General features: G+C 53.7%; 1 protein-coding gene and 1 long non-coding RNA gene across 4 annotated transcripts in view; both read left to right on the top strand.

The window, feature by feature from the left end:
• The first annotated feature begins 44 nt into the window (after positions 1 to 44).
• LOC142072989 (uncharacterized) lies at positions 45 to 11,391 on the top strand. 2 transcript variants are annotated; one of them, XR_012669632.1, is made up of 3 exons: positions 45 to 398; positions 937 to 1,075; positions 6,155 to 11,391. It is a non-coding gene; the product is annotated as an uncharacterized LOC142072989 (long non-coding RNA). The 2 variants fall into 2 exon arrangements; XR_012669631.1 differs by having other exon boundaries at positions 45 to 1,075.
• Positions 11,392 to 14,089: 2,698 nt separating this feature from the next.
• The window catches only part of PDE4DIP (phosphodiesterase 4D interacting protein), a 152,576-nt gene continuing 143,581 nt past the window's right edge, over positions 14,090 to 23,084 (top strand). Inside the window, exon 1 of one of the 2 annotated variants that reach the window (XM_048861884.2) lies at positions 14,090 to 14,345. In XM_048861884.2, the coding sequence (XP_048717841.2) occupies positions 14,113 to 14,345 (233 nt within the window). In that variant the 5' untranslated portion in view covers positions 14,090 to 14,112. Of the gene's footprint in view, positions 14,346 to 22,518; positions 22,693 to 23,084 lie in introns of those variants that run through there. The other variant, XM_048861887.2, reaches the window with a different exon arrangement.

Below are 23,084 nucleotides of genomic sequence, written 5' to 3' on the forward strand. Positions count from 1 at the left end.
CCCCGCCCCTGCCTCCCCCGGCCCAGCAAGCGGGACAGCGCTGCCCTGCCAGCCGCGGGCTCCTCGGCTCGGCCCGGCCCGGCCCGGGCCCGGGAGCAGGCGTTCGGGGACCTGTAAGAGCGCACAGGAGCCTGCTGCCTGCCCTGCACCTGGGCTGGGGCTGCCCTGCACAGCAGGACCCAGGCTCTGCCTCCTTACAACGGGGAGGGGCCCTTCCCCTGGAGGTGGTCTGTGCCCTGTGGAGGAAGAGAGACCCGGCCAGCAGCTCAGCTCCCCCAGGCCTCAGTTGATCTGTCTGCAAAGTGGGTTTAATAAGGTCTCCCTCCCTGGCAGGGGCCTACACATCCCGTGTCTGTAGAGAGAGCCTCCCATGGAAGGGCTGTGAGATCAGTGCTATGGTAGGAGTGTTATTACTCTCAGTCTCACTGAAGGCCTCTGGGACTTGATTCCTCTGGCTGAAAACCAGCCCCCGGAGGCCAGTCGGGATTCAGGTCCTGGCAGGATTTGGGCTTATGCAAAGCTCATTGGGGTGGGTGTGTAGCTTTACACTAGCAAAACCCTCCCCCTTTCAAGTGCAGCACACCCATCACTTGCCCGTTCTTGCAAAGTGAGTTGGAAAACCGCTCAGGAGAGGGGCAAGCATCTGACAGTCGGCAACCAGGGCCAGATTCTGTCCTCAGTGATGCTGGGGTAAATCTGGAGTCACTCCACTGAGGTCACCAGTGTCCCTCCAGTGGTAGGTGGGTGTAACTGAGATCAGGATCCCTCTAGATTAGGAACTCGTATTCCTCCCAATTACTTTTGCTGTGATTTGAGGCAAAGCATGCTGTTAAGAATTTCTATTTTGTGGCTGGACGGTCTTCTCTGCCTCTCGTCTTAAAAATTGAAGGACCAGAGTAGATTGTCCAAAGCTCCATTTTCTCCTCCATGCCATAGAAGAGTCGTCATTCTTGGCTCCTCGTGCTTGTGACAAGGTCGAATGCTGTGAACAGTAGGAACGGCAAGAAGGAATCCCCAGTAACGGTGATTTGTCCATCATCTCTGCCATTGCAAAGGAAACTCTTGTCCAGGATGGGTGAGTTGCACAAAGAAAACAGGTTTCAGAGGAACAGCCGTGTTAGTCTGTATTCGCAAAAAGAAAAGGAGTACTTGTGGCACCTTAGAGACTAACCAATTTATTTGAGCATGAGCTTTCGTGAGCTACAGCTCACGAAACATCTGATGAAGTGAGCTGTAGCTCACGAAAGCTCATGCTCAAATAAATTGGTTAGTCTCTAAGGTGCCACATGTACTCCTTTTCTTTTTACAAAGAAAACACGCTGCCTTCCAGATAAGGATCCACATGATTCGTCCCTCCCACCATTGGCCACCACTGACCCATTTGTAAAATCAAGGCCAGTTCTAATATCTCCCATCACAAGCTTCCAATTGGGCAGGGCATGCACAGTCCAATCTCCCCAGTTAGACGTCCACATGACCTGCCAGTCATGCCCACCGGCCACTCAGGAAAAAACAAAGCCCCCTTTGATATCTACAGGTCATAAGCTTCCCTATGGCCCATGCGGGGCTAGCCAGGAGGAAAGAGGGTTTTCAACAGACTGTTACCCAGGAGCTCAGACTAGTTGATCGCAATGGTCCCTTCTGGCCTTGGAATCGATGAAAAGACAAGAACATTATTCATTAGGATTCAAATTTCTGTTTCTTTAACCAGACTGCAGCCAGTTACATGGTATATTTACATGTCAGGTCCAGTCCTGCTTCAGTGGAAACCAGTGGTAAAACACCCAGGCTCAGATCCTCAAAAGCATTGGAGTGTGTAATTCCCAGGAGGATCTGGGCCCTACTGACTTCAGTGGGAGCAGATCCGGATGCCCAGGCCCTGATCCTGCAAGCACTGAGTGGGTCCCATTTGAAGTCAGTGGGCACAGTCCTGTTCCAGTTGGATTGCTCACCTGTGTAAAGTTACTCACATGCATAAGGCATTTGAAGGATCAGAGCCTGTGGCTGGTTCACTGGGAAGTGACGCTTTGGGAGTGGGGCAGGGGGGAGCATCTTTATGGCATTGATGGCTTTTAAAGTGAGCTCAAATCTGCCTGCTGAATGGCTGCAATGTGGCTTTTTTACCCAATACAACTTCTAACAATCAAATCTGGATCCTAATTGTAAAACCTTCACTGTGTGTCTTTTTTTTAATGTATATTAATTGGAACATATTTAGATGGGATGCTCTATGTTACTGACTTGTGAATCTGATTACAAGTTTCACACAATAGTTGGTGTTTGTCTGAAAGCCCACAGCCACGCGAGTGAATCTTGGCTTTTGTTTTTCAAAAAAGTTGCTGGCCCTGCTGGTTGCAGAGAGAAGCTTGAAAATGTAATGCCAGAGGCTCAGATGTCAAGAGGGCCAATACAGAAAGATTTACTTTCAAATCTCATGATTTTCTAAGCCAGTCTCACAATACTTTTGAGCCTGGCTCATGATTTATTGAATGTTTCGGGTTGGCAACTCTGCTGCCCCATTTCCTGGTTGTAGGGTGAGAAGTTCCGATGCAGCTGTTGTCACCATTTGTTTAGAGCAAACTGTGACCCAGCTACTGCCCAGTTCCCATCCTCTGTTTTCTTGCCATCAGCAGCTTGTGCATCGGGGCAAAGAATTTGCAATCTAAGTTCACGGGCGGCTGCCAGGCACACAGGGGCAACCCCTTGCCTCCAGGGGGGGTGTAGCTGTGTAACTGGGGGCAGGAGTTGACGACAATGGGGTCACGTAGGTGGCCTGAGTTAACAATTCTGTCACTGGTGCAGGCCCTGTGAGGGGTCCTGTTTGCTCTCCCCGAGCTGTATGGGGCTGAAGGGCTGACAGGAGTGCAAAACGAGGCCAGCACTGCCAGATGCAGGTGCCTAAAGCTCAGCTCATGGGTATTTGGGCACCCGACCATGCGGATGGGATTCCAGAAATGCTGAGTGCAGCACTTTCTGCTGCTGTCACTGGCAGCCCCATGGGAGTTAGGCCACTAAGCCAGGGGTCTGCACGCGGACTGAGGAGCTGGACTTTGGACTGTTGAGTTTAGAAATGCTGGCCTGTCTCGGACACTGGTGTAACAGCGCTGCCCTGGAATGCTGCGAGGAGCAGAGCTGCTGAGCAAAGGGCAGGGTAGAATGGGCCAGCCACCCTCCACTGTTCCCCGGGAGCTCTCCTGCCCACTGAGCAGGGGTGCTGCGCACTGGAGGAGATGGCTTCCCAGGGCAAGCCCAGGAAATGTCTTGCAACCCTTTTGGCTCTGCCTTCCCTTCCCAGAAAATGTGTCTTTACAGCTACAATTGCAGAACCAGCCTCGGCCGTGAGATCCTACTGCTGTACTTGCCTTGCACCCCGCTCCCTTCCCATGCTGTGTAACTACCTACAAGCCTGCTGTGAGCTAGCCTTTAGCGCCTGCTAGAAAGTATGTAAAGGCAGGACCACGGCAGGACTAGTTGCTAATCCCAAGGGGTAATCCCTGGGTGCAGACTGACTTGCTTCCGCAGCAAGGGTAATTGTTGAGTCTCCACGGCTGTTACGTCAGCTTTGGATAAAGACTCTTGCAGTGGCATTCTTCACCCTGGCTGTGGAGTGGGGCTGGTGAGCTACACATGTTGTTGAGCAATGCCTGATAGTTTATACACTTGGGTCATGATGGCAGAGGCCAGACAGGTCCCCCTGTCAGATTCTCAATGCAGCAGCCACTCCCAGTGTCTAAATACACGGGGCCTGCCCCTGCTCCCAGATAACTCAATGGGGGTTTCTCCTGTGACACCAACAGGAGCAGGATTGGACCTGGGATTAGCTGGGTGTATTGTAGAATCATAGAAATGGAAGGGACCTCGAGAGGTCATCAAGTCCAGCCCCCTGTGCTGAGGCAGGGCTGAGTAAACCTAGCCGTAGACCATCTCTGGCAGCTGTTAGTTCTTAAAAACCTCCCATGATGGGGATTCCACAATCTCCTTTTGAGCCTAGTCCAGATCTTAACCATCCTGTGATGGGTGAAATCCCCACACTGGCTCTCCAAGAATGGAATTGGGCTAGATGGGGCCAGCAGCTAATTAGGCTGTAAACAGGGGAGCTTTTGGCTGGAGACAGCTACTTAGAGAACAGGCTCAGGTGTGTAGGGACAGGCAGGGCGTATAAAGCCAGGTAGCGGGCTGCAGAGAAAGGGCAGTCCCTCGCTGGGAGGAGGATTCTTGGAGCTGGTACTCCCAGAAAGAAGGGGAACCAGGTGTGGGAGGAAGCAGTCCAGGGAAGGAGCAGAGAGGGTAGAGCCCAGAACTGCTGAGCTGAGGGTCCCAGGACCAGAACCTGGAGGCAGGCCAGCCACTGAGGGAGTGACACTGGGACAGTGAATGGGCTGACTGCCTAGGACTGCTGATGGTCTGAAACCTGGAAGGGGGAACGCTGAGTGACCTAGCAAGAGGGCTAAATCACGAAGAGGATGCTGAGGGTCCTGGAGTGAGAGGAGCCGCAGACCTGAGTCAGAGTGATGATGTCCAAACCGCAGGGGGGGCTTCTGCCTCGAGAGCTAATCCCCAGAGCGACCAGGAGGAGGCACCAGACCAGCAGTGAGTGGAGCACCCCATGACACATCCTTAAAGTCAGGAGGTTTTTCCTGTTATCTAGCCTGAATCTCCCTGGCTGCAGATAAAGCCCATCACTTCTTGTCCTCCCTTCAGTGGACGTGGAGAGCAGCTGATCACTGTCTTTTATAACATGTCTGAAGACTGTTATCAGGTCCCTCCGCAGCCTTCTCTTGGATGTGGTGCAGCAGTACAATCTGGGGCTGGACTGTGTCCCAGCTGGGAGGGAGAACAGGATGAACACAGAATGAATGGGATGGAGAATAAGACTGAGATGAGAACAATGCCATTATAGAAACCAACGGGACGCACTCTCCTGGACACGAGTGCAGTACAGTACTCAGCTCCTGTTGTCCAAAAGAAGAGAGCAGAAATAGAGGGGTTCATAGGCAGCTGGCAAAAATGGACAGAGGCCTGGAATGACTTTCCTGTGGAGAGACTGAAAAGGCTGGCCCCATGCAGGTTCCAGAGGAGACACTAGAGGTGTGCAGAGCAACTCAGAGAAGGCAAATGACATGCTCCTGATCACCCACACTCACAATCCAGGAACAAGGGGAAAGTCAAAGAAATTGAAAGGCAACAAATTGAAATTGATACAAGGAAATACATTTTACACCAAGCATTGTCTATGGAACTCATTGCCACTAGATCTCATTGAGACCAAGCGCTTAGGAATATTCAAAATAGATTTAGACTTTTATATGGCTAGTGAGAACATCCACAGCTACACTGACCAGGAGACAAAACCATCAGGGCCATAGACCCTCCCGTGCAGGCTATAAACCAACCACTAGATGATAGGGGCAGGTTATTCCCTCCCTGACCTCAGAAGCAGCTAGGGCTGGCTACCCTCAATGAGACGAGGCTTGACCTCTTGACCTACGTGGGGGAGGAAGCTGTTCCTGAGGGAGTGGGGAAACCAAACTAAACTATTTGTGTCTGGCAATGAGATTGCTGCTTTTAAGTGTCTTCTGTCCTAGCCCTTTCCTTGGGAACACTGAAGACACAACAAAGATGTACTCCTTTAATCCAGGGAAGGTTTAACTTTAAAGCCCAGTTCAGATATCTTGCTGAGGAGATCCAGCCCAGATTTTCCTGAAATAACCTCAGTTCCTGCTCCAATCTGTTGGCTGAGGAGTGGGGGTGGGAGGAGCTGTGGAAATTGTGCTCTCCTAATGGTAGAAATCAGGAGTAACTGAAAGGAAAGTTTGGCCCTTGTCTGTGGACTCCAAAGTTCAGTCGCTCAGTGAAGAAAGGCTCCAGGAGTTTTAATCAACCACTGGAGGTGACTAGGTATAAAAAGAAGACCATGCCAGCCACAGTTAGAACTGCAGAGCAGTTCTAGTGATAAATGCCTGTTCCCCACATTTGTGCTTTCCAAGTAATTCACCATTCAAGGTGTAATTTCCCATGCTAGGGCTCAACCCCTAGGGACTGGTTTTTAGAGTTCGACCCACTTTTGACTTAAGGGAGAGTGTGGGGAGTGGCAGGGGAACGGAATCTGCTTTTATAATGATGAAAACAATTCTAACCAATCCCTTTCCAACAGGACTCCTGCAAAAAGTGAAACTGAGGCTGGAATCCTGGCCTGGGCACAGTCCTCACTAGGGACTATAGACCTGATCCAACTCCCATTGAAGGCCGTGAGTGTCCTATGGGCTGAAGCAGGATGCCGGAGGTGCACAGGCCTTGTGTGGTGTTGCCTGTCTGCATTGGGTGAATTCTGCTCCAGTGCAGGTCATGGCACATGTCGTTCCTTTCTCTGTCAATGTTTTTTAAGCAAAAGCAAGCAAAGTATGTTTAAAAAAGACTCTGTTAGGAACATCCGGGGAGTGGGGGGGAAGCCTGCCAAGCCAGGAAATGCTGCAGTTAAGGTGGCACTCGCAACCTTCACTCTGCACTTTCTTATGGGCATTAGGATCCAGTGCCCAGTTGGAGGATCTCATGCCATTGTTTCCACAGGTGCCAGCCTCATCCAGGGTGCAGGCAGGACAGTACTCAGTGAGTGGCACAAGGGTCTGTAGTAAAAAAGCAGGGGCTGTGCGGTTCTATGCCTCCTGCTTGGTTCAGTGCTGTTTGCAGTGCTCCAGGTGTGTGAACTCAGAGCAAGCCCACAGCAGGAGACAGCCTTGCACTGAATTCATGCTGGTGCACCAGTGAGGTGAGCCAGCCTAGCTGTGCAAAGGGTGGACAGCGCATAGAGGGTGTAACTCTTGCCTCCTTCAGGGGAAGAGGCCTTCCACATGGGATCCTTCCCCCATCCCTCTTGTCACCTACCTCCATGGCACCACTCTCCCCATCCCACAGGAAATCGCCCTGCGGGCAGTGCATCTCCCTACCCTCTCCCCTTCCGCAGAGGGTGCCCTGCAGGGTTGTGAGCTGGGGATGGGGTGCGGGGGTCAGGATGCAGGTTGCCCTGCCACCAGCCCCAGGATGGGGAAATGCCCCTTTAACAGGGCCCTCCCTGGCAGCAGCAAAGGAAGACTCCAGGGATCCTCTGTGCAAATGGTCCTGGCAATCCACACAGGGTTTGGGTGCTGCCCTCTGGCCTGATCGATGGGACAAGGGGGGCTCTGCTCCCCTCCCTTGCTGGAATGGCAGCAGCTGTGGGTCTCCAAATAGAAGCTGCTGTTGCTGCAGGAGATCATAGAATCATAGAATATCAGGGTTGGAAGGGACCTCAGGAGGTCATCTAGTCCAACCCCCTGCTCAAAGCAGGACCAATCCCCAACTAAATCATCCCAGCCAGGGCTTTGTCAAGCCTGACCTTAAAAACTTCTAAGGAAGGAGATTCCACCACCTCCCTAGGTAACCCAGTGCTTCACCACCCTCCTAGTGAAAAAGTTTTTCCTAATATCCAACCTAAACCACCCCCACTGCAACTTGAGACCATTACTCCTTGTTCTGTCATCAGCTACCACTGAGAACAGCCTAGATCCATCCTCTTTGGAACCCCCTTTCAGGTAGTTGAAAGCAGCTATCAAATCCTCCCTCACTCTTCTCTTCTGCAGACTAAATAATCCCAGTTCCCTCAGCCTCTCCTCATAAGACGTGCTCCAGCCCCCTGATCATTTTTGTTGCCCTCCGCTGGACTCTTTCCAATTTTTCCGCACCCTTCTTGTAGTGTGGGGCCCAAAACTGGACGCAATACTCCAGATGAGGCCTCACCAATGCCGAATAGAGGGGAACGATCACGTCCCTCGATCTGCAGGCAGTGCCCCTACTTATACATCCCAAAATGCCATTGGCCTTCTTGGCAACAAGGGCACACTGTTGACTCATATCCAGCTTCTCGTCCACTGTAACCCCTAGGTCCTTTTCTGCAGAACTGCTGCTGAGCCATTCGGTCCCTAGTCTGTAGGGGTGCATGGGATTCTTCCTTCCTAAGTGCAGTACTCTGCACTTGTCCTTGTTGAACCTCATCACATTTCTTTTGGCCCAATCCTCTAATTTTTCTAGGTCCCTCTGTATCCTATCCCGACCCGCCAGTGTATCTACCACTCCTCCCAGATATAGGAGCGGGTCTGGTAGCACTGAGGCTGTAGTGACCTCACTGCTTTGTGTTGTCTAGCCACTAGAGGGGGGCACAGACCAGGTTAATGTGGGTTACAGCTCCCTGGGCTAAGGCATCTCAGCCTGAGCACCAGGATGTGCCTTCACATCGCTGACCAGTGACAGGGGAGTCTATCTGCAGGACTGAACCTGAGACTGCTGCTCTGTTTTAGGTATTTATCTGGCCTGCATCACTGTAGTGTCTGAATAGTATCTGTGTTTATCCTCAACACAACCCCTCTCAGAGGGAGGACAGTGCTATTAGCCCCATTGTACAGAGGGGAAACTGAGGCACAGACAGGCTAATTGACTTGCCCAAGGTCACCCAGAGAGTCTATGGCAGAGCAGAGACTTGAACCCAGCACTCCAATGTCCCAGGCTCGTGGCCTAACCACTGGGCTGTGCTTCTCAAGCTAGCAGCTCCCTCTTGCCTGACATTTGAACGAATACCCCAGCCAAATTACACAGCTCCTTGGACACTTGTGCAGGAGCTGGCTGCAGTGGTTAATATTAAACTTCTCTTGTTGACCCTGCTGCTCAGCCCACAGGGGAATGTGTTCAGTGCAGGACTTTGAGACCAGCAGTCCCATGGGTGGGAGTTAGAAGGGTAAATAACTGTTTGGTTTAACGTTACAGCCATAAAACCACATTATTGTTACAGGTACCTCCTGGGCAGTTCCTGCTTTGGCCCTGTATGCCTGCCCAGGCCCCTGACTGCATTCACTGGCCAGTGCTTGTGGATTAAATGTCTGTCTATCCCTCTGTCTGTCTGCCACGATCCCCCCCACCCCCACATAGTACTGGACACCGCTCAAGCCTTATAAACCAGAAATAACAACAACAATCTCTTTCTCTGCCGTCCCCACCTCTAGCAGAAATAGGTAGATTCGTTTCATGGGTTTGTGTGTGTGTGTATTTGTGGTGCAGTGTGTGGAGAACTAAGTCTCAGAGCTGACTGTTGCATTCAGTTCTGTATGCATTGAGGCCTGTGGTCTCTTCTCTCTTGTGTCCGTGACTTCCACAGTCCACTGCTCTGTGTCCCACATGCGCCAGACTCTCCCACTGGCCGCTAGTGGCATCGTTCTGGTGGGAGGTAGTATTTGGGGGAGGTCATGCTCATGCAGGGAGAGCTGATGCCCGGGAGCTAGCGCCAAGTCCATGGGGGCTGTGATTACCCTAGCTCGGGAGGCAGTGCAGCACTGGGGGGATCTCTGTGTAGCTAGACAGATTAGCTGGGGGCATGAGGCTTCATTCCTAGGGCAGCTGAGTTGCCATAATGGGTGCCCGGAGCTCAGGTACACATGCATGGGTCACTGAGGCCGGGTCTGTGTCTGCTAGGACCGGGCGCCACCTTCTGGCAGGTAGCAGAGGGACATGGGTCCCTTGTTGCCATAGCTACATGGGCAGTGGCACTGAAGGGCCCAGAAGGGAGATGGAGCGGCTGAGCTGAGGGCAGGTGCCCTCAATAGTGGAGGCATTATAGAGCAGGCATCTTCTTCCTCACTCTTCATTTCCCTGTGCAGGGAGCGCTGGTGGGAATGCTTCCCTCACTCGGGGGACACGGGTGCCACTTGGTCCTGTTCCCTCCACAGTAGCATCTGCGTTGGGTGCAAGGGAAAAGGCAGAAGGGGAGGGGTGCAGCTCTGTGGGTGGGTGGAGCAGGGTTTTCCTGGGCCCTGGGTTATCTGGAGAACTCTCCCTGGCCAGGGATGTCAGACGTGCTGCAATCTAGTGTAACCCTTCTGCCCGTCAGAGTTGGCAGCTAAAAGGGCTGCGTTCAGTATCTAGGGGTTCTGTTTCAATAACACAATGCAAAACCGGCTCGAGCCCCCACCCACTGACCTGGGACAATTACATACCACCCCACTGAGCGCCTCTAAGAGGCAATACTTCCCCTCTTGCAAGCACAGAGTCTGAGTGTAGCAAAAGCCCTTTAATAAAGGAGGGAAACAATGCAGCATTATGTTGGGGAAACACCACAAACAGGATTCATAACACCAACCATGAGCAAAAGACCCACCCCAAGTAAGTTTGGCAGTGTCCTTTTCCCCTCAGGATCTTAAGTCCAGCAACCCAATCCCCCCCCACCCCAGTTCCTGTCCTTGGTCAGTGCAGCCCCCCCAGAATTCAGAAGTTCATTTGCAGAGTTTACCTCTCAGCCTGGGTCGAAGTGGAGGAAGGTATGGGGGGCATCCTACATGCTCCACTGCTCTTGGGTCAACGGCCAAGTGCCATACCTCTCCATGGGGTTCTGCTGTAGTCTTCACCACCAGTCGCGCCTCTCCACCAGCTGCCCAGCTATCCACTCCGCTCGCCAGCCATCCAGTCACCAACTTATTTTCAACCCCCGCCCCAGCAACTTCAGCTCTTTAGTGAGTTCAGCTCTCAGTGAATTTTAGCTGGTAGTATAGGGAACTATCAGTGCTAGTGCACCACTCGCCCAAAGTAAATCTAATGCTTAGACCTAGGTATCAGCAATTTCAGCTCTGTAGCATATAACAAGACTCCTAATAGAGCCAAAATTAGCTCTAGTTATTACGCTGTAGGGAGAGAGAAAGGAAAAAAGGGGGTTAAAATAGTGTTTAGGGTTTTCAGAAGGAGAGGACTACCAGGTACACATCCTTGTTCCCAACCTCTTTCAATTCTCTGGCGGTTTGGAACCCATGTCCCTTGCCTAGCAAGTGCTACTTCGTTGAGGGTGAGTCCCTCTGTTATAAAATGCCAAGTACAGTTCTACTGTCCTTGATTCACATAACCAGGATAACAACCCTTTACTACTCCTGCCCCAATAACAGAGAAACTGGGGATCCCACAGCAGCCAAAGTGACCATTTGGGCAAGCAGTCTAGGCAGTGTGGGTGTGCCCATGCAAACGAGATCAGCCCCTGAAGTCCTTTTCCACAGCTCACCACCAGATGTCAGGGTAGAGCTCATTCTGACTCTGCTTACGCTAGCCTTAGGTGTTATCTCGATGCTAGTCCCTGCTCTGTCACTGGCCTGCTGCGTGGCCCTGGGCCAGCCACTATCTGTAAAATGGAGTTAATGGTACTCCCCTGCTCTGGGAAGTGCTTGGAGATCTACAGCTGAAACGAGCGACGGGATGTTATTATTACAAGGGTCTCCCTCAGACGCTGTGGGAGTTGGCTGACATTTTTCTGTCAAAATGTAACTGCAATGTACATTGGCTTTTCTTTGAAAATTCATCCTTTTATGCAATAAAATTTCATTTTTATTATATTAAGTTTTTATTGAATTTTTTTCCCAAATTGTAAGAAAATCATTTTCAAACCCCCCAATTTTTCCTTTTTTATTTCCTTTTTTTCATTGGAAAAAAAGATCAGTTTTCATTGGAAATGTAGATGAACATGAATTTCCCGTGGAAAAGGTTTGGCATTTCTTGACCAGTGCTAGACTCTAACCAGCCTCGGATGCTGAGGTCATGCTCCTAGAGCAAAACATCAGCTCACTTACACAGCAGTTAATGTCAATGTGGCTACAGCACCATAACCCTGCAGGCTGCTTTGCAGACCCATCACAGGCATAGGACTCAGTCCCCAGCTGCGTCTGTTGCTGCACGATCATCTGCCTATTGCCCCCGGGGGGATGTCGCATCTGTACGCACCTCCTCTGCTGGCTCCCAGCCTGGGAACTTCCCCAAGGGGCTGATGCTGGAAGGACAGATGGGCCTTTTGGGGTAGGGGAGAGTACTGGATTGATGGATGTGTGTTCTGAGTGGGGACTGTCATGTCACTGTGGGGCAGACCTCATGCTAGGGAGCCCCATGCTGAAATTGTGGTCGCATAGCACTGTACTAGCATGTGGTCAGAGATTTATAGCTTCCTATGCTGTGTCCCTGTTGTTTAAATGCTGGGTTGGTCTGAAATGTCTTTGGCCCCTATAACAATGTACAATTCCCTTGGCATTTGGCCACATTCAAACTGTGTTAGGATGCTGCATTTAATCCAGCGCTAACAAAACACAATCGCATCCCTTGTGTTTCAGCTAGCCTCCCCTCTCATAGTGAAGGGAAGAGTGCTCTCTCCATGCGGTGGCGCTCTCTCCCAGGGCAGCCCTGGATGGCAGGGAGCATGGCCAGACCCTCAGTCGCATCCGTGCAATTCAGCTGGAAGGCCAATGCTCGCAACAGAGGCATCTGGTGTGTGTGATTCTGTGCGGGACAGAAGAGGGGTGGTCAGCACTGCTGGAAAGCAGCCCTCGGGGATCTTGCACTGGGCACTCCAAAACCGGAGACCACATCTGAAAATGTTGTTTAACTGTCTGCTTTGCCACTCTGGCTAATACAGTGCTTTGGAGGCTGGGGGCTTGGATTTCAGTCCAGTAGATGGTAGAGCCCAAAGGCCCCAGAAATATCAGAGAGAAGGAGAGAGAGAGAGAGAGAGAGAGAGAGAGATCACTAACACGCAGGGTGGGAATGCCATCACTGCTGCTTGTCCTGCTCCTGGAGGAGAGTTTCCACTGGGATGGCCTGCGAGCAAAGGCCCTGACTCCACACCACCCTCTGTGGGCTGGGGGAATAGCAGGCCACTCCGGATGTCACCCCGGTTCATACTGCTGCAGATCCTCTCCCCTTTCTGGCCAGGGGTGGAAAAGCCTGGAGATTACAGAATTTGGCTTCCCTAGGTTTCACAGGAGAGGATAGGGATGGTGAGTCCCCAAACCTCTGCCCTTCCCGTTGCACAGCCTTCTGGGAGCATCTTGTACAAGGGAAAGTGATGTGAGAGGATGAGGCCTCCTCACACAGGGCATCCTCAGCATCCCTGAGCAAGGACCCCCGTTCTATAGCCAGGAGCTGGCAGGGATGGCTGGGTTACTAGCAGAACTGCGGATCCTGCAGGCTCAGCACTGCCCTTGGCTGGGCTGCATGGGACTCATCACAGTGCAGACCCCGCAGGAGCCTAGGCAGCTTCCCATGCCCCCAAGGCACCTGGTGCCAGAAAGCTGGGCATTTCCCTGAGCTGTCCCTTGCCATCCCTTCCAAGCTGTAAGACCAGGGGAGTGGTGTCTTCCGTGAGCCGCAGAGCAGGCGCCTATAATGGGGTCTGGCCTGGGCCATGCATGGCTCAGTGTGCCTGGGAAGTGAGGGCCTGGTGGGATGGGGGCAGAGGATGGTAGGGGGAGGTATGCTGGGCAGGGGATGGAAGGGGTTGCTGTGAGGGGTGGAAGACATATGGGGAAGGGGGTTGCGGGGGCCAGGATGTTCTGGGGGACTGGTAGGGTGGGATGCTGGGTGGGGATGGTAAGAGAAATGAAGATGTGGTGGGGGATGCTGAGGGGGATGGTAGGGGAAGACAGTAGGGACAGGATGATGGGGGATGATGGGGGAGGGAAAGGGATGGGGGATGCTGGAACAGGGTGGGAGAAGGGAGTGGGGGGATGCAGGATGCCGGGGGTGGGGGAAGGGGCATGCGGGCAGGCTCCTGGGTGGGGTAGGGGTTGGTGATGCCAGGAGGATGCAGGATGCTGGGGAGGCCAGGGGAAGTGGGGATGTGGGATGCCTGGGTGCAGGGGAGAGGGGTGGGGGAAGGGGATGCTGGGGGGGGGTGTGCAGGGAGAGGCGTTGGAGAAGATTCTGGGGACCGTGGGAGTGGGGGATGCTGGGCTAGGCGGCGGGGAGGAGGGATGCTGGGGGGAAGAGGGGGGAAGAGGGATGCGGTGGGGAGGGGATGCTGGGCCAGAGCCGGGGGATGCGGGATGGGGAGGAGGGGGCAGAGGGACCCTGGGGAGTAGGAGGCAGGGGGAGGGGGGATGCTGGGCTGGAGCCGGGGGATGCGGGATGGGGAGGAGGGGGCAGAGGGACCCTGGGGAGTAGGAGGCAGGGGGAGGGGGGATGCTGGGCCGGGGCGGGGGGATGCGGGATGCTGGGGGGGCGGGGGAACGGGTGAGAGCTGCCGGGGGAGGGGTGAGGAGGGGATGCCGGCTGGAGGATGCCGGGCGGATGCTGGAGGATGCCGGGCTGGAGGATGCTGGGCCGAGCCGAGGGCGCCGGCTGCGGAGCCGCCTTCCCAGCCGACGCGCGAGCGGAGCCCGGCTCCCGGAGCAGCCCATGAGGAGCCCAGCCGGGGCCGGCACAGCCTGGGCTCCTGCCTCGCGTGGCCCCGGCTGCTGCTGCTGCTGCTCCCGGGAAGCGCCTGGGCTGGATCTAGCCGAGATGTGGACTCCGGGCCGCAGGTGAGCTATGGGCTCGGGCTGATTCGGACTGGGGGGCAGTCAGTGTGATGGGGGGCAAAGTGATCTGGATAGGGGGGCAGTCAGTGCAATGGGGGGCAGGGTGATCTGGACTGGGGGACAGTCAGTGCGATGGGGGCAGAGGGGCAGTATGGGGGTGCACTGTCAGGATGATGTCTAGTTTGCAGGTGTCTGCTTCCCCCTACTCTCCCTCTCTATTAACAGGGGTGGGGGCACTGCCCTCCAGGAGCTGGAGAGAGGGTTCAGCAGGGGCAGGAAGGGTGGCCCAAGGTGGGATGGCGACCAAGAGGCTGGCATCACTGGTGGGGGAGCAGGGCAGTGAGGCCCAGGGTCCAGAGATGAGGATGGGGCTGCGATGGGCCATAGTTTAAGGAGGGCCAGAGGGAGCCAGCGGAGGGGCTGGCGGGCGGCAATTGGGGCCAAGGCCGGAGGTGACCGGAGCAGACTGGCATTGCAGCAGACGGGAGAGGGCTGATGTGCTGGAGGAAGCCACAGAAGGACTATTGGCTCCCAGTGGGGGTGTGATCTGGGGATGCCATGCTGCTGTGGTCCCTGCAGGCAGAGCCAGCCAGCCTTTCTGCACGTTGGGCCCTTTCCTAGGCAGCTGTGTTGGGAGGCCCGAGTCCCTGTGTCAGCTCTTACTATCAGGGATGTGCTCTGTGCTGGGGCTGCACAAACTGGGCCCTCTGCTGCTGCCCTGCAGGCTGGGATAAGGGCAAAGTCCCTTTTTGCACCTCTGAGGCCTCCTGCCCTGCAGGGGGCTAGTTTGTGCCGCAGCTGCTGAGCCGTATCTCCTTGGATTCCCGCTCTGTCCTCGGCGGGGCTGGTGCTATGCTGGCTGTAGCACAATCTCCCTGCTCCCCTATCGGTGCGAGCCCACGCTGCGGGATCACCATGTCACTCCACTGGGCTGCAGCCTGCAAAGGTGTGGGGACGGGGCTTGGTCTCAGTGGCTGGGCAGGAGGGGATTGCTGGGTTGTAACCAAGTGCCCCAACATAGTGCCACTGTGACCGCTCTCAGACTTCCCCACAGCTGGCCCCCGAAGCTCAGGAGCTGAGCTCATTGATGCATGGTGTGCAGGCAGAGAAGCGGGCCCTTTGCTCCTGGGACCCACCTGTGGGTTCTCTTCTCAGCCAGCTAGGGCAGCATGTGGTTCACAGCACCCTGTCTCCCTCCCTCATTGCTGCACCACCTCAGAGCCCTGCTCCACCTCACTCAGCTCCCGGGACTCCTCCACCTGCCCTCCAAGAACTGCCAGCTGCATCTTCCTGATCCCAGTGGCCCACTGCCACTCACAGGGACCCTCCTCCTGCCTCCCTCCTTACAGCAACCGTCAGCGCTGTCCCTGCTGCAGAGTCCCTCCCTCACCCTCTGAATAGGCTTGGGGTCAGACGCTGTAAGGTTTTGCCGAGGAAGCAATATTGGTAACATCGTTCTGTCTGGGCTTCAAGTTCCTGGTGCGAGTGCATCTTCAAGTTCCTCAGACCTCTCTGCTTGTGAATGGGGCATGGGCATTGGCTCCAGCACCCCTGTGTTGGCTAGTTGAATGTGTGCGGGTATTTTGGGGAAAGCATGAGGGCCTCTGAAGGCCTGTGATGGGGTGTGCAAAGCTTGCTGCTGGGTTTAACAGGACGTAATGTGCCACTGGCAAGTTACCCTAGCTCAGAGCATTAGATCCTGCCTTTTGATTTGCGTAGCATTAGTATTTTGAAATGCCTTGGTCCTCTAAAAGGCAGCAGATTGCACCTGGCCTCTCAAAACGTTGCAGGGGAGAACAGCAACTCCCCATGCCCTAGTTGATTGTCTCCTGTCCCCCCAGCACAGCTCCCACACTTGCCTGTCTAGCTATATCTCCTAATGTAAGAGGAAGGATGAGCATTTCTATTGCACCCAAAGTCAGGAGGTGCAAAGGGATGGTTCTGATTTCAGGGAGTGCTCAGTGGCCTTTGCTATAGTTAAGGTTACAGAAGAGTTTTGACTCTGTTCGATTCTCCCTGCTGTTACATGCTTCGTTTTTGGAGACATTCACCTTTTGGGGCTGAAAATTGTCATGCTCAATTTCTCGCCAAAAGTGCTGCTTCTTTTTTTCCTGCACAGTTTGAGCAAAATTCCTCTTCTGCTGTTTTTGAGTTGAATGAGGGGGAGAAGAAAACATTTTTCTGTTTCAAAATAGTCACACTTTAGGGAGGGGCATGCTGAAAAAACAGATGACATGTGACATTGTTGAAGACTAGCTTGGTTTAAAAAACATTGGCTGAAGGTCTGTGCAACAGGGTGGCCTCCCCAGGGCTGGAGAGCCTGAGGCTGAGCCAGCCTTGACAAGGAGGATGAGCCCCATCTGGGGGGAATCAGGGATTCTAATGTAAAAGCAGCTGGAAGTTGCACTGAAGGGGAAAAAGCTCCTGGCAGCTGAGGCAGAGCCTGTGGAGAGGGAGGAAAGCTCTCTAGGTACAGTGGCCTGGGAGAGACCCTGACCAAGCAGAGCGGAGGCTGCAGAAGCCCCAGACAGAAAGTCCTGGGAAGAGGAAGAGACATCTTAGGTTGTATGGATCTATGCGTGGACTTGGTTTTGGTGTTTTGAGTTTTATTTATGGTTTATTGTGTATTCATAAGCCCAGTCTCCAAGGAGGGGTATTTTTTGACCAGGAAAAAGCCTCAATTGAAGTTTATTTGAACAGACCAAGAGGGGAAACTGAGGCAGGCTGCCTGTAGCATGACCCAGGGCCATGAGGAGGCACACGGGAGGTAGCTGGCCTGGTTACAGTCTGAAAGTTACTTACGGAGCATGCGGTGTACATTTTTCACTGTCAGTAGGTGCGTGCCTACAGAGAGGTCTGCAGTGCCTTCGTGGCCAGCATGACAACTGGCATGTCAACTTCAACCACTCCTGGCTTCAAAACTCCGGAGCCCATTTCCTTTAGGCTTTGTGTGTTTTGTGACTGTTTCCCTGACAGCAGAGTCAAGCCCAGACTGAAGAAAATAGTTTCAGGAGATTCACGGATGTTTAAAATCAATGTGTTGAAATGTCACTGGAATAAGGGAAACAAGCAGAGTACCTGGCTCAGTGTTAGCACCACAGGCTTCTTTCTGTGACTCTCTGCGGTTGACACATGATGGAGCTGAGCCTAGAGAGGAGAGCTCTGTCTCTGGAGGTGATGGGGTGAGCTCCTCAAAGACTGGCTGTGTGGAACACCTGTCTGGTTGCATTGCTCTGGGGTTTGCTAGTGGATTTGATCTCTGACACGCACCCAGTTCCATGCCGCTGGCTGTCACCCGCGCCTAGAAAGGCCGAAGCAGCTGCTGCCGCTCTGAGGCCGTTGGCAGATCACTCTCCCCGGCTGGGAAGCAGGGAGAGTGCTGGCACTAGGTTCTCACTCTGTGGTGGACCGTTTCCTATGCACAGCTTGATGCATCAGCTGCCCCTTGTGGGGGTCAGAGAGGGATTCCCCTCCCCCAGCACCCATGTACAGCATTGCAGACAGGATACCACGTAAGCTGGGCCAATAACTGGAGCTGGTGCCACGAGCCCGGTGTTCTTTCTGTACCGCTCCTGACCAAACTGCCTGCCTGATTCCATGCCTCCTTGGCCAAGGCGCTCTCCTGGTGTGTGTGAAGGGTGAGTGAGCTCAGGCTGGGACTGGCAAGGTTTCCTTGTTCTGCCCTTGAGAACCCATCTCTGCGGAGGTTGGCCTCCTTGCTCAGAGGAGTGCAGGCGGGTGGGGTCACTCTCACAGCCAGCCTTTTCTTTCTCTGCTCCCATAGCTGCACATGTGGCTCGATCCTTCGCCATGAGAGGCAATGGGAGCAGGCCAATGGTGAATGCCAGTGTTCCTTACAGGCTCAGTGACGGTGACGCCCCCGGCCTCGGGGCGTAAGCTGCTCTCAGTGCTGTGGTGTATACCCCCCTCTGGGAACCCCCTCGGGGTACATGGCTCCTGCCACAGCTGGCGTGATAACAAGGCAAGCCCTTGTAGTGGTACCCATGGTCTTACAATGCAGGTGCTTTTCTTAGGGGCAGGCTGCTAGGACAGTCTCTGAAAGTCTCTGGGTAAGGATAAAAGGGGTAAAAAACAAGGGTGATGTCATGGTGGGGGGTCTACTACAGACCACCTAACCAGGAAGAGAAGGTGGATGAGGCTCCTTTTAAACAACTAATAAAATCATCCAAAGCACAGGATTTGGTGGAGATGGGGGACTTCAGCTACCCAGCCATCTCTTGGGGAAAATAATACAGCAAGGCACAGATTATCCAACAAGTTCTTGGAATGTGTTGGAGTCAATTTGTTCTATATTTAATTTTGACAAACGGGGAGGAACTGGCTGAGAATTTGGAAGTGGAAGGCACCTTGGGTGAAAGTGATCATGAAATGATCGAGTTCATGATTCTAAGGAATGGTAGGAGGGAAAACAGGCCAATAAAGATAATGGATTTCAAGAAGGCGGACTTTAGCAAACTCAGGGAGTTGGTAGGTAAGATCCCATGGGAAGCAAGTCAAAGGGGAAAAACAGCTCAAGAAAGCTGGCAGTTTTTCAAAGAGACTTTATTAAAGGCACAAGAGCAAACTAGCCCACTGCGTAGGAAAGATAGGAAGTATGGCAAGAGAATACCCTGGCTTAACCAGGAGATCTCCAGTGATCTGAAACTCAAAAAGAGAGTCTTTTATAAAAAGTGGGAACTAGGTCAAATTTTGAAGGATGAATATACATAAACAACACAATCATGTAGGAACAAAATTAGAAAGCCTAAACACAACACAAGATTAAACTAGCTAGAGACATAAAGACATTTGTAGACATTTGTCTACAAATACATTAGAAGCAAGAGGAAGACAAAGGTCAGGGTAGGCCCATTATTCAATGAGGGGGGAAGACAATAACAGAAAATGTGGAAATGGCAGAAGTGCTAAATGACTTTTTTTGTTTCAGTTTTCACCAAAAAGGTTAGAAGCGATTAACATAATGAACGTCAGTGAAAATTAGGTATGATCTGATGCTAAAATAGGGAAAGAACATGTTAAAAATTACTTAGAAAAATTAGATGTTTTCAAGGCAGCAGGGCCTGATGAAATGCAGCCTAGAATACTCAAGGAGCTGACTGAGGAGATATCCCATTAGTGATTATTTTTGAAAAATCATGGAAGACGGGAGAGATTTCCAAGGACTAGAAGAGGGCAAATATAGTGCCCATCTATAAAAAGGGAAATAAGGACAACCCAGGGAATTTAGCTTAACTGCAGTACCCGGAAAGATAAAGCAATCAATTTGCAAACACCTAGAAGATAATAAGAAGATAAGTAACAGTCAGCATGGATTTATCAAGAACAAATCATGTCAAACCAACCTAATAGCTTTCTTTGACATGGTAACAAGCCTTGTAGATGGGTGGGAAAGTGGTAGATTTTTAAGAGCAGGGTAGACAAACACCGGTCAGAAATGGTCTAGAATCTGATAATACTTAGTCCTGCCTTGAGTGCAAGGGACTGGACTAGATGACCTCTCGAGGTCCCTTCCAGTCCTACACTTCTATGATTCTCTGACAGGTATAACTGGCTCTGAACCAGAGTCACACACATGGCAGTCCGGTTATTGAGTAGAGGTTCAATGGTGGGTATAAGGGTGAGCTTTTCCTACAGGCCTGTGCTGCCCCTATACAGACAGCATGGGCCTCTCTCTGCAGGCAGAAATCTTCTGGCTTGTGGGGCTAGTAGGGTTGTCTGATATCCTGGACATGTGTAGCTCAGTAGCTTGTCTGGCAGCCGTACATGATGATGTCTGGCTTGTCCAGACGGGACTCTGGCTACCCTGTCCTGCTAGACAGGTTCTTCCAAGCTGTGCTGACTCCATGACCAACTCCTCTCATCTCTCCCCGCCTTGAGGACATGAGTCCAACTCTTCCTCCAGCCCCCGCTGCTACCCTCCCCCTGTGAAAAGCTCAGGCCAGCTGCACTGGGGTTTGTATTGAAACTCGGTCCCGCAGTAGCTGCTCAACTCCTTCTTCTGCTTCCCCCAAGGGTCCCCCTGCAGCTGCTGATGGCAGAGGCCACTGCTACCCTGCCACTGACCTGACTCCCCCAGAGGGATCTGGGGGACCAGACTTCTCCTGTTGCAGCAGCTGGGCTGCCTCCCCCAAGTCCTTCCCCTCCTGGTGATTTCCCCTGATTCCCTGAGCAACAGCCCCACGGCTGCCCAGCTGCCTGCTGTGACCCATGTCTGGAGCTGCCCCTCGGAGCCTGGGCGCTGCCCTTGGCCTGTCACAGAATGGCACGGTTCCCTGGTAGCCCCTCCCTGGGTTCTCTGCAGCAGTGACTCATCCACTGCTCCCACTGCTTCTATTGCCAGGCTGCCTTGAATTCCCACCTCCCGCTTGGACCCGTGTCTGCCCCTTACAGCTGCTGGGTGGGTTCCCCCAGCCCGGCCACCCAGCCTCCCTTCAGCAGCATTGTTACACCTCTCTGCTTGGCTCCTTGCTGGCGTTGGGCCTCTCTTGCCACCTCCTCAGGCCCAGCTGTGCTGGGGGAAGGGAGGTTAGTTTCTTTCTGGCCACGATGCTCCAGGCGAGTGCAACTCTCCTGGCCCAGCCCCTGTTAAAAGGGTCCCAGGGTGCCTGCTCCCCAGGCCTCTATTTGGGCTCAGTCAGCCACGTGGCTTCCTATGCTTTGGTGACCCAAGTCCAGGCCCTTGGGGTTTGCACCCAGTGACAGGCTGGTGGGATCCACTAGTGCAGGGGCACAGCGCTATGCGGCCTGCCTCTTCCCCCTGGAGACAGCTTGGTGCTCTTGGGGCTGGAGGCCAGGAACCTGGCTGGGGGCTCCTCTGCCCTCTGACAGTGACCTAGGACAAGTCACTTCCCCAAGACCTTTCAAATGTGGGGGCTAAGCCTAGGCCCTTTGCCCTGCATTTAGGCATCAGAACAGAAGCAGCGTGATCTCCGAGATGCTGGGACCCACAGCTCCCATCTGAGCTGGGGGAGCTGCAGGTGCCAGCATCTCTGCTCACCGGGCTCCTGATGCTGAGGTGCCGAACTCTGGGAACCCGAGTGTGCAGACATAGGCCTGCATCTCTTCCGCATGTACTGCTTGTGGAGATGGACGTGGTAGCCCCGGGATGGGAATGTACAGCCGCCACAGCCTGCTAATCAGTCCGGCTGACTTGGAGTGTGAGCTGCGTTTGTTCAGGGGTGATGGCATTGGACAGAAGCCTCTGTCGTTTGCAGCCAGCGACGCACCAGCAGGGAGGCTGGGGATGCAGAGAAAGCAGCTGTGTAACAAAGCCGACGTCTGGCTGTCTTGCTCGCTGCGTCTCCACCATTCGGAGTGCGTTTTCACCGTCCCCCTCTGTGGGCGGCAGGATTTGTGGCCGTCCTTCGGATAATTCCAGACTGCTGCAGGCCCAGTTCCTGTCCAGAGCACAGGCTGAGACCAGACCAAGAATAGCCTGCCCGGAGTGCTGGAATGTGCAGCATGGGGTGTTGAGGGGGGGGCAGCCTGCTTCGAAACAACGTGCTGCTGAGACGTGACCCCCCCACTGGAGACCGTTTCCATGGAGTTGTGACACAGGTGTAATAATCAGCTGGGCTTCTCTGGGTAATGCTGTCCATTTACCCCCAGAACCTAGTGTGCACATGTCACGGGTGCATGGCGTCTTCAGACAGGATCCTGCACGGCAAGGGGGGAACAAAGGCTGGGAGGGTGGCGGATCCAGCAGGGACCCACTGGGGGACTCAAGATTCTCCTTTCTGGGCATCTGATGTGTGTGGGCAGGGGGCTTAGAAAGCAGGCTGGCTCTCTTGCTCATCAGCGTGGCAGCATTCGCAGCTCTGCACTCGTGGGGCTGGAGGCTGTGCTTTCCACCCCAGGAGCTTGCATAATGCCGTGGGCTCCAGGTGCCTCGGGTCCTGCTTCCCTTCAATGGAATCCTTGTTGCTCTACGCCGGTTGGGGGGTAGCTGTGCACAGCACACAGGGCGCTAGTGTAGTTGTTTGATGACTGTCCGAGGCTCCACCTCCGGCAGAGCTGACAGCTCAGCCTGTGCTGAGAAACCCGTGCCAGCCAGTCATCTGGGAGTCTGTGTGAGTCCTCTGTGCTCAGCTGCTCTCCTGGCCTGCCTGCTCCAAGGTGTGCTGCTTTGGGACAGCCTGTGCTCTGTGATTCGGATAGAGACTCTCTGCGCCAAACCAGGCAGGAAGGAGACTGGCTCCTCTGCAGGGAGATGCTGTGCTTTTAGCTAGAAACACCTGGGCCCTTCTTCTCCCTATGCGGATCGGTGAGGTGCTGTCCCCAGGAGCAAGCAGAGGGGCCGCAAGATGGAAGGGGCTGCGACAAGGAAAAAGTAAGTGTTGGGTCTGGCTTCTCCCTCTCGCCTCCTAAGCTGACTTAGCACAGACGGGCTGTAAATGTGACTTTCCTGTGCAAACCCCATGCAGGCTGCCTCCCAGAGCGGCTCTTGGGATCCCTCTCTGTCTCACCCTGCCATCCCGGGCTGTGCTGCCCCCTACAGCATGCCATGTGGGTGGGAGCCCCATTGCTGGCTGCAGCACACCCCCCCATGGTAGCTCACGCGCACCTTAGCTCTAGTCCATGTGCACTGGACAGAGGGCTAGCACAGCAGGCCTGTTAGAACCATTTGTGTCACCAGCAAAGCTCCTCTCCCGCTAACGCAGCATTTTACCCCAGGCCGATCCATAGACAAGTCAGATAAGGTAGTGCTTGGTGTCCTGAAGC

The sequence above is a fragment of the Caretta caretta genome, chromosome 8, assembly GCF_965140235.1.
Source record: "Caretta caretta isolate rCarCar2 chromosome 8, rCarCar1.hap1, whole genome shotgun sequence".
Classification (NCBI taxonomy): domain Eukaryota; kingdom Metazoa; phylum Chordata; order Testudines; family Cheloniidae; genus Caretta; species Caretta caretta.